Raw genomic sequence first — 11,251 nt, forward strand, 5'->3', positions numbered from 1 at the left:
CCCCCCCCCCCAAAATGGCGGCCCCCGGGGGCCGGGGCCTGCTCCCTCAGGGGCGGCAGCCTCCCCGGCCCTCCCCGCTCCGCTCGGGCTGGGCCCAGGGGACCGGGCTGGGGGGCCGCTTCCTCCCTCCCTCCCCCTTCCCCTCCCTTGTTTCTTTCTTTCCTTCCCTTCATCCTTTGATTTTAATCACCATCTGTTATTATTACTGTCCTCCGTAGTGTTATCGTCATCATTATTATTGCTATCATCATTAATATTATTGCTATCATCATCGTTACTGTCATCATTATTATCACTACTGTCATGATTATAATTATTATTACTGTCATCATGATTATTGTGATTACTGTCATCATCATCATGATTATCATTACTATCATTACCATCTGTTGTTAGTATCCTTATTGTTATTATTATTATTATTATCATTACTATCATGATTATTATTATGATTATTAAGATCACAAGCCACGTTGTGTAATGCAGCGGCATGGTGCTGTCCCCACCCTTGGAGGTTTTTCAAGCCAGCGGGGTCCCCCCCCACCCTCCTTTTCTGTATTGCCCCGAATTTTTGCCCTGGTCGGGGTCCGACAGGCCAGGCCTATCACAGCCTGTGTCATGTGGCGCTCAGTGGGAGTCGCAGGTGTTGGGGCCAGTCTGGCCCCTGCTTGAGGGGCAGGGGTCAGCTGGGGTCCCATCATGAGGGCGGCCGTTTGTCTGGTTTGATAGAGGATGGCCCAGTTTTCTGATATGAAGCTGGACGCCTTTATGTCATACGGGTGAAAGCCCGCAGAATGAAATAGAGGGTGTGAAGGCGTCCGGTTTCGTATCGAAAGGATGGAGCAGCAGAAAACCGGGCCGTCCTCTATCAAACCGGACGAATGGACACCTTGCACATCTCCCCAGCAAGATAAACATCCAAATGTTTCCTCAAGGTATCTAGTTTTTGCTCCTGGGGGAGTCTGCTCTAGACTCTGGAGACTCGGGCAGCCAAGGAGTTTTCCCTTATGTCTAGTTTAAAACCGTCTTCCAGCGGTTTGTTACCATTGGACCTTGTCTTCCCATGCGGTGCCCTGGTGAACAGATGTCCCCCCGGTTCCTTACACCACAGGTTTTGAGGTGTAAAGACCAGAGCTGGGCAAAGTGTGGGCACACCATGGGTTTATAAAGGGGCATCATGATCCTCTGAGACAATATTATTATATGGATTTCTATCCTGCCCCATCCAGGAAGGTCAAGAGTGGCCAGCAAATAATTCCTCCAGCACGTCCCATGTGATGTATATGAGAATGGCCTGACACTTTCTGAGCTAGTCCACGTCCCTTGAAGTCAATGCAGGGCAATTCGTTTGTGTGGGTCCAGGAAAGAGATAATGGCCTGGCCGCAGTAAATGCAAGATGATTCTCTTTCCTGGACCCATAGAAACAAATACTGGCCTGGGTGTATCTTTATGTCCTGTGGAGCTTTCTAGGCACAGTTATGGATCTTTGCTCAATAAGAGATTGGGAAATGATTTGGATTTAAATTTTAAAAAACCCAACAACACAGGGTTCATTTCAGTGTGTCGTCCCATTTTGAATGTCTGGGCTTATGGGACTTCCACCAGTTCCTTCAAGGAGTCTGTTTGAGGAGTTTGGAGACTTCGCCATCAGGGTAGCTCAGTTGAAATTCATACTTGTGTGGACAACGTTATCACCATTGTGATCTCCAGTCCCTTAAGTTAAAAAGAATTTGCAGCTAGGCTTGTGGCGTCATTGCAGGTCGGTTGAACAGTCAGAGGTAGAGCTCTGTAGGTTTTTTAGTACTGCTTTTGTTTTTCTGTTCATATGTCTAATTATGATCGATGCCTGGTAAAGGCTTCCAGTGAGGCTGAAGCTGAATCATTCAAATAATTCCTGGTGTAGGAAAGAGAGGGTTGTGGCTAGTAACCAGGGAAACTCGAGCCTTTCTTTGCCTGTTCCCTTTGGAGCTAAGGTGTTGTGATGGTGCCGTGTGGGTGCAAACAAGCGAGATTCCTGTAATTCTCTTTGGTCCGAGGCAAGGCTGATGTTTGTCTTGCTTCTGTCATTGAAATTGGAAAGGCTGGAATGATACTGGTGGAGTCCACTGACACTTTGAAAAGCACTTTTACATCATAAAATTATTTTCCTTTATCTCATTTATCTTTAGATACATATCTAGAGAGTGGCTTCAGTCCCATGTTGGCTTCTGGTAAGCTGAGATGCCCAAAAATGGGGACAATTGTACGTATTTTAGGAGGCACCAAGAAACACATTACCCAGAAAGTAAATAACTGGGTGGTTTGCTGTCCCTTCTCTTCTGTGGGGGGAAACGGCTTTTGGAAAATCTTCAATCACTACTTATTTGCAGTCTGTCAAAACAGGGTTCTGACTGCGATCTCTGGAAAGGGGGCTTCGCTGTTTAAAGGGCCTTTTCATGTCAGTGACAGAATGCAGAGTTTGATGGGGAGCTTGGCAGAGTAAAGAAATATTAGCTTTCAGTCCCCTGGTAAACTGTGCAGCCGTGGACTGATTGCACAGGACTTCTTCACTTGGTGTCTCGAGGAAACGGATCCTTGTTTTAAGTCCTTACAGCTCCTGTTGAGGGATGCAGCATCACTTTCTGGTGCTGGAGGAGGAGAGAATCCAAGCTGTAAACATTTCCACATCTGACCCATCTATAGACCAAGTCACCTTGCTCTTTGCATATACAGTCCTACTGTAGGTCTTATCAGGCACAAAACCCTAGTTCTTTCTGCTTTCTGTAGAAGTGAGCTGAAGCGCCTTGTCTTGACCTGAACTCCTGCTAACTCAGGTCTCTGTGTGTGGCATTTACACTTTTGTAATATTCCTTGACAGCAGTGCCTTTGGGTTCAGGAAGATTAGATACCTCCCAGAAAGCAGAGCATTCTCAGGTAGTTTTTAAACTAGCTGGGGGTTATTTGCAGCAGCCTCTAGTCATTGCAAGCAATTCCTTCTCTGTCAGGTGCCTTGCAGGGCAACTGTTTGGAGAAAAGCTCTTCTAAGAGGAGATCTTTCAGTGTACTCTTAAGGATGTTGAGACGCAGGCTTGCTCAACATTTCCTGCAGAAACGCATTGTACAATAACAGAATCTTTTCTGGGAACACAGTGACCCAAGCTATCACAAAGCAAAATGCTGGCTGTGTCACCTAGGATATATCCATTGAGTCAAGAAGGTGCACTAAGGGGGGAGAGAGTTACTGAAAAACAAGTGCATTTTTGCTCCTTCCATGCTTTGAAACTGCAGATGAGCTGAGGCCTAGTAGAGAGCAGCTGAAGTGGCTAGGTCAGTGTACTTGTGCAAAAGGTCTGGCATTTGAGTGCAGTGAGAGACTGAAGAAAGTGCATTTGGTTTGCATTGTAGTGGGGCATTAGCAAAGTTCATCTGAAATAGGAGGATAAATATAACCGGTGTGGATCAGGAATCCTAGTTACACACTTGAGCTGAATCCTGAATGAGTGCATGATGCCTGGATGTTCAGTTATAGTCACACCAGAAGGACCTGGCTCTTTCTTGGTTTCGAAGCTTTCAGATAGCATGTCTCCCTGAGCCCAGTGCCAAAAATGGGGGGATATAGAAGAAAGTACAAAGAATAGCATATTGGAGGAGGTGCACCTGATATAACGTGGTGGTGAATATAGCAGAATCTGGATGAAAGCTTATTTCTGTTGTATTGGAGTCTGAAGCCCCAAAGTTGGATCGCGGCTCTGAGTTAGGGTTTGCACAGACAAGCAAGAAATGGTCCCTGTCCTTGATAGAGTTTTCTGTCGAGGCAGATGATGCACACATGGGTATTGTCTCCATTTTAGAGATGCGCAAGAGAGATTTGCAATTCATGTGTGATTATACGGGGAGCCTGTGATACACCTGGTAGCCAAGACCCAATCTCACAAGTCCTAAATCTGGTCCTGTAACCCCTAAAAGCTTGACTGCAAAGGGAGTTGTTGGAAAACAAAATCATTGACTTAAAAAGCAAGGATGGAGTAAAAAAATAACATTTTTCATTGCAGGCTGCTGCTTTGAATAAGCTGCCACAGTAACCAACAGGAAAATAATTGCTCCCATTAAAAGAGGTTTTTCAGTTTTTGTTTTTAATTTCCTGTGAGGTCGCAGCATTTCAGCAGGGCTCTGCCTTCCTGCTGTTGCATGTGATCCTCAGGTTGAATAACTGCTCATTAGACGCTCTGTGTCTTGCTGTTAAACAAGTAATGCAGAGCTGGGATCATGCGCCCCAGTGCTGCCTTTCTGTTACATGTGTGTAGTGCCTGGACCTTTGACTGAGGCCTCTGTGCACTGTCTGCTCGGTGACATGGGTAAGGAAGGGGGTTAAACTGCTCCCACTCCTTCCCCACACCCATGCTTTGCTCTCCCTGTTATCTTCCCTTCTTGTTTTGGGTTTGTGGTAGGGCTCATGCCACCCCCCAGACAGAGACCCCAGCATGCAAACCACCGTGTAAGCATATCGCTGAAAGCCCACCCTTGCCCCGAGGAGCATACTTACTGCCTTTTTTGCATTATTTGCCCCTTTGTTTCCTCATTCTTAGGAAGGATAAAGGTCACTGGGAATCCTTTCGCTATAGACACATCATGAATGAGAGTGGTTCTGGATCTGGGCCAACGGTGGGTTGACTAACAGACCTCCCCCCTTCTGTTTCTAGATCACCCCCCTTCTCCCTGCATCAGTTTAGCTTGCTTAGCTGCAGCACGCCTCCTGTCTTCTGCTGGTAGTGTTGGTGGGATGCTTCCGTGAGGCGCTGCCATTGTTGCCCATGGTAAACCTGGCAGAGAACAGTGAAGGATGGACCAGCCAGCGCCCACCCAGGGACTTGGGGGTCCTTTGTCATGCAGCGCACCACTAAGTCACTGATCCTGTTGCCACTGCCTACCCCAGGTGTCTTAGTCTGCACGGGCTGGGGAGTGAGTCAGGCATGCTGCCATCATGGTTCCTGTGTGACCCCACACATCCAGCGGTCAGACTGATAGTGCATCCCAACCTAGGTGCAGAGGAAGCACCTCTAACCACTAGCACAGCTGCCCTGGTGTACAGCACGGTGACTCGCAGGGGCACGTTGCAGTAAACTCCAGGACGTGACGTCTGCTGGAGGAGTTTGTAGCCATCTTAATTCGGAGCCCACTTGAACAAACCAACCTCCTTGTGGTTACGAACATCTCAGGAGGAAAACTGCTATTCCTTGAGGTTTTCCCCTCTTTTTTTTCTGCCAGACACCTGTAGCCCATCAGATTGTCAGAGTTTGGCATGCATGGTGGCCCGTGGGACTTAGTAGCTAGCTGGCTGCTTGCCATAGGATGGGCAAGCTAATAGTCTGCATTTTGTTCCCTTTGATCTGCTGAGAGCACACAATGCAGCGGTAGGGTTTCTTTGTGTACTTTGTCTCTAACCCAAACTCAAAAGCAGAAGGTCAGATCCAAGCTGTCCCACAACTTCAACAGACCTAAATTTGCAGAGGCCATCCCCTGATTTCTTTCTTTTAATTTCACTGAAACCTTCCCCTGCATCATGTGCAGTGCAGCACTGTGCTAGTGTGCGAGAGCCAGGGTGGAGCAGCCGGCAGTTGAAAGTGAAAGTGGCTGGCCTGCTTTCAGCCTTCAGGCTGAAAAGCAAAAAAACATGCAGCGTTCATAGGAAAAATCTCCGACTAATTCTCAAGCTTTGATTAATATGTTAACCTTGCAAAGGACGCTTGTTTTCTTTAACTCAGTCACATTAAAACCTTTCAGGAAGCAATTTCCAGTAAGTTCACCGACAAACTTAATTTTACAAACAGAACCTTACGGCATAGCTGCAGGTGATGGGGTTGTTAAAAATCCTCCTCTATGAAAACAGTAGTAGATCGTTGCAAAGTCTTTACCAGAGAGCTGTAAAGGTGCTTAGGTGCTGGGAATTTAGATAATGAGAACAGCGGGTAGGACACTAGACTTGTTTCCTTAGTTCAGCAGATATTAATTCTCCAGATCCAACATTTGACCTGGTAGCTGTTGCCAACCTGCTTCCAAATGCTAAAGAAACCAACCTCACCCACTTGTGCTGCTCCTCTGAGCTCGTCTGGTTCATCTGCTGTATAATTCTTTACTTAATGCAGTAACCAATGCTGTCTTCTGTCTCCTTGTAGGCTGATTTTTTGAAAGGATTACCTGTCTACAACAAAAGCAACTTCAGTAGATTTCATGCAGACTCTGTATGTAAAGCGTCGGTGAGTAGCGTATACATTCAGTCTCCTGGAAGCTTCAGAAGATGGGTCTTTGCGTCGCAATCATGCAGAGCTCCGGCGGAGGCTGCGGTTTGAGATGGTTTTTAATTGAGCTGTACTTCTCTTAAAATAAGCGACCAGTGGTGCCCTTATGAGTTGGGATTGCTTATCAGAATCCCAGGGGAGGAGACCTCCCCAGACAACCTACCTTTCTGAAGTATGTTGGCATTCTGGTGCATTTCCTTTCTGTATTTCTACCTTTTTAGTTTAGTGATGTGGAGCCCTGTGCGGAAATGAGACCTCTATCCCATGCAAATAAATTAACCTTGCACCTACATGCTATAACATAACGGGGCAGCTTTCTGCAATGTGCAGCTTTATTGTGTTTATCCTTTAAATGAACCTGCTGTTGACAGTGGGCCTTCTCAGAGCATTTACCTCTCCTTGGAGTGTGGGCTGGAGGGTTTTTTTTCATTGTTATTTTGTTCTGTAATTGTTCTAATTCTTCTACAGAATAGAAGACCGTCAGTATACCTTCCCACGAGGGAATATCCTTCTGAACAAAGTGAGTGTGTGCCCCTCTTATGTGTGAGGTTTCTAGTGATGTGGACTGCAACGTTGTTCTGAGTTTTAGCATGGAAAATCCAGCATGCGCTTAATCTCACTTGAATGTTTTTAACCTCAGATCTCTGCTTTCTGGGTAGGGGTTTGATTTAAGTAGCTCCAGAGAGATTAAAGGTGCTTATCTTGTTACCAGTGATGCATATTTTTCTCTGTCCTTATTGAATGATTATCGTAATTCTTTGGTATGAAAAGCCAGTGGTCGTGTGTGCACCCTTTTGAGAAGGGGGATGGACTTGTACATGAAATGAAGTCTTGTTCACCTGGCAATTTTCAGTGGTGCCTCAGAAGTGCCTTCAGAGGGTTTCTCTCTTTCTTTGACAGTCATAGTAACAGAAAAGACGAACATACTTTTGCGTTATTTACATCAGCAATGGGACAAAAAGGTACGGACCTGCTTTTTTCCATGTAAACCTTTGTCTCTGGTTTCAGACCTGGGGGGTTTGTCTTGCATGCATCCCATCGGTGTGGCTGCTAGGGGTTGCAGTTAATCACGACAAACACTTTGATCCAATCCTTGCTTGCTTTGCTGGAAGAGAAACGGGGTCACAAGACCCCTGCTTGCAGTAGGCCTGCTGTTTTCAGTACATGTATGAGCAGCAAGCTAGCTGGCCCAGCCTTCCTGTGCATTAATCCAGAACTCAAGAGACCTGCATCCCTGCTTCTCCACAGGCTTCCTGCCTGACTGTGCTGGTCCCTGAGCTTTTAAGGATGGGACTAAAAACCCTTCCCCACTTCGCGCTGGTTGTATGAGAAGTGTGAGAGAGGTTTATGGAACTTAAGAGACTGGATGAACTTGGGGGCTGGACTCAATGATCTTCCAAGGTCCCTTCCAGCCCTAATGTCTATGAAGTAATGTCTATGGATCAAAGCAGTGGGAGAGAATAAGGATCTTATCAGTGTTTCCAAAACACTTGATATCCCCAGACGAAAAGAGGCAAAGGATGAAGGTTTGCCTGCCAGCATCGCCACCAGGATAGGAGAGCAGTCTGCAAGGAAAATCCTATAAACAGCTCAGCACTGGGCAGAACACGGTAGCATTTACCAGCTAGTTCCCACAGAGCAGCATTCTCCCCCCACCCCCTCTCTCCAAAGAGCTTTAAGATCTGTGCATACAGGAACATATCACCCGACACTTGAAATGTTGTCACCTTCGCAGCGGATCGGGGTGGCAAATTTTCCTGATATGATTTTCTCTTTGCTTCACACAGAATGCAGCAAAGAAAAGAGATCAAGAGCAAGTGGAAATAGAAGGTGAGAATTCGGCGCCTCCCCGGAAAATCGCTCGGACAGACAGCCAGGATATGAATGAGGACACTTAAACTCTTGCTTGCTCCTCTCCTCCTTTTGCAGGCGCTTCCTGTTTTGTCTCAAAATGTGTAAATTTCTGTCCCTTCCCCACCCACCCCCCTCCACTATGCAGCCCAAACCACTTCTGACTTCATAGGAGCCAATGTATTTATTTTTTTTTCCCCTTCAGTTTTTATTTATGCCATGAAACTTATGGGGCAGTGGTGGAGCAAGTCAACAAGCAAAGTAGTGTAACTTCCCTTGATCCTTTTTAAAAAACATCCTGTCACTTCTGGGTTTTGTGCTACCTATTTCGTAACTAACCCAGCCTAGCCATGGAAGCCTGGATAGGAGACATGGGTTTACAGGAGAACCTTCAGTGGCATAGGCTTTCTGCTCCATGTACACATCGTTATGACAGAGGCTAACTTTACAGTCTAGCAGCGATTGGGGGGGGGGTGGGCTTTGTCTCCCTCCCAAATGTAACTTACAAAATGGCACCATACTAGAAATCATGGGGGTTATTTGGGATTATACTGATCTTATCAAATGTGTTCTCACCTTGATATAACCATTGTATCCCTTTTGGCCTGTCCTGTGAAGGCCGCAGCCTGTGTTCAGCCCGCGTGCGTTATCACATGCATCAGTGATCATGGAGAGTACAAGTGAAAGATGTGTTACTTGTGTTGCTCTTGAAATATAAGTCCTTTCGTCTTGGAAGGACTTGGTATGTGCAACTTCTCCATTGGAATAAAAAGGATGCTTTTATCCTACGCTGAGTATTTGATCGGCACTGTGTGTTAGACGACGACAGATGGGATGAGTTGGGTAAGCCTGCCTGTGACTGCTGCTGGGGTGCATAAGCCAGCTCTCTGTCCTCAAGTCACACATCGCATTGGGAACAGCTTGACTCTTTCCTCTTTCTCCACCGTTATCTCTGAAAAATGGTACCTTGTTGTGTGTGCCCTGGAGTGTTTGTATGTCTGGAGCAGAATCCAAGCCCCCTGGATGCAAAGTAGCTGACCAAAAATGTGAGCTTCCATGGTCTGTATTCAAGACCAACTCTCTTTCTTTTGGACAATGACAGCTCGGTGCCTGTCACCTGTAACCCTTTATTGACTCTTCAGTAGAAGCCAAATGCAGAAACCCTAAAGACGCCTAGATGAAATCAAAGTTCAGAGGGAGTTAAAAGAACCGGCTGATAAAAGGGGTGTCGCTCACTATTGACTGTCCAGTATGGTGTAATCGGAGAAGCTGATCTGACATTCTGTTAGGTTTAAGTCTAGATTGTTGCATTGAATTGCTCTTCCCCTGCTCTCCGCTCATCCACAACTCCTGAATGAACTGAGTCCAGGAACAGTACGCCTGCGTAAGATGAATTCTATAAGGGGCTCGAGCCATGTCTGACTATAGTGGTTAAACTCAGATGAAAGACTTGAGGATGAGGGCCATGCCATGCCCTTGACTGCGCCATGCCTATGAGACCGGTGGAAGGGATGTGTCCAGGGGGAAAAAAAGACTATGAGAATGAAACGGTGTGGCTGACAGCTTTATTGTACGAGACAGGACTTTGTGAAGAGCAGGGCACAGCTCATTTCTTACTGCAACCGTTTTTAAGTGTATATAAGGCACAAGCTTCTGACACATTGTGTGAATTTAACCTTTTTTTTTTTTTTTTTAAAGTTAACACTGTTGAGTAGCTTAGACTTCAAATTGTACCTGCCTTCAAAATTGTTTTGCTGTGGCAGCACCCCTCCAAATCACCTGAGCTTTGGGTAAAAATACCAGCTGTGTTGGGGAGGTAGAAAATACTTTTCCTTCTCTGTATGATCTGCTGGCGCTCCTGTTCTTTTCCTAGAGCAGTGCTGCCAAAAAGATGGAGCGTGTGAAATGCAAGAAATAAGCAGAAAATGCCATGTCCACATCCACTTTTACTAGGATGCATTAAAAGGATCATAATTGTAAAAGAAGACATCGGGGATATAGCTGATGATAAAGTGTGTCCATCCTGTGTTTTTAGCCTAATTTGAGGGTCTCTGCCTCAAGACTGATGTTTGTACAGTGCTTTGAAGTCGTAAAATGCTGTATACTTCCTGATCACTGCAGAGAGATTTGAGCTTTGCTGACTTCCCTGCTAGACAAGAGCGACGCACTATTAAAGAGAGATGACAGTTCACCCTGTTGTAAATGCCCTTTCTTCCCTTTGGTGGTATCCTTGCTGGAAGGGGAGCCTTTGAAATCGTAACAGATGAGGCATTACTTTCTAGTTGTCAAAATCTCAGTAAATCACAGAAAATTTTTTGTTTTATTTTATTTTTTTTCAGTTGACAAAGGAAAAAAGCTTCCCTTGATTCCCTGAGAGCAGAACTGAAACAGCGGGGAGAAACCCAAGCGCGCTATAAACCTTTGAGCATCCATTTAATCAGGCCTTACTTTGCTTCTGAAGCCAGCTGGGCTTCCTAATGTCTGCAGATGGGTGTCTTTGCAGCCTGTTGAAAGGTTTGATAATCTTGCTCAGCTTCCAAAGGAATCCAGTCTGAATTGCCACTTGCCATGCTGCTAATGGCTCTGAAATGCTATCCTCAAGCTGCTGCGCTTTCGGCACGCCTTTTAGTGCTATTAAATGTGTGGTCAGTGTATCAGGTTGGGACTCTGCATGTGAGAACCTACCTGTCTGTATTAAAAAGAGCCCATGGACCTTTTGCAACATAGTTTGTACATGTAGATCCTCTAGTTTCTTACTCTCTTGTCACAAAGTGACTGGGATTTCACGCCCCTTCGGGGTGTTTTGTACACATCTTTGCAGTGGTATTTGTATTGTTTTTCATAGCAGCATGTATCACAAGTGTATAAAAGCATTAGGAGCTTGGCAGGTCGGAGTAGATGGCCTGGGGTGACTGCAGGAAGGGGAGCAGCAGGAGTGCAGCCCTTGTGCTGAGAGGAGGCGAAGTCCTAGGAAGAGGCCACCCCAGCGCAGTGTCTTGCTAGCTGGTGTCGGCCTCCACTGCAAGACAAGATGCCCACGTCCTAATAAGCAGCAAAGCTTGTGCTATCCCTGTTTAGTAACCACTGGACCCAGCTAGGTGTGCTCTAGATAAACCTAATTTAT

General features: G+C 46.1%; 1 protein-coding gene across 3 annotated transcripts in view; it reads left to right on the forward strand.

Moving 5' to 3' along the window:
* DDA1 (DET1 and DDB1 associated 1) overlaps nt 1-10,318 on the forward strand; it is a 10,677-nt gene extending 359 nt beyond the window's left edge. The window contains exons 2-6 of one of the 3 annotated variants that reach the window (XM_019504630.1): nt 4,567-4,642; nt 6,154-6,234; nt 6,745-6,796; nt 7,177-7,238; nt 8,064-10,318. In XM_019504630.1, the coding sequence (XP_019360175.1) occupies nt 4,610-4,642; nt 6,154-6,234; nt 6,745-6,796; nt 7,177-7,238; nt 8,064-8,174 (339 nt within the window). In that variant the 5' untranslated portion in view covers nt 4,567-4,609 and the 3' untranslated portion in view covers nt 8,175-10,318. Of the gene's footprint in view, nt 1-993; nt 4,643-6,153; nt 6,235-6,744; nt 6,797-7,176; nt 7,239-8,063 lie in introns of those variants that run through there. The other 2 variants (XM_019504622.1, XM_019504635.1) reach the window with 2 other exon arrangements.
* The last annotated feature ends 933 nt before the right edge of the window (nt 10,319-11,251 follow it).

Source organism: Gavialis gangeticus, unplaced genomic scaffold (genome assembly GCF_001723915.1).
Source record: "Gavialis gangeticus isolate Ggan-Ray unplaced genomic scaffold, GavGan_comp1, whole genome shotgun sequence".
Lineage (NCBI taxonomy): Eukaryota > Metazoa > Chordata > Crocodylia > Gavialidae > Gavialis > Gavialis gangeticus.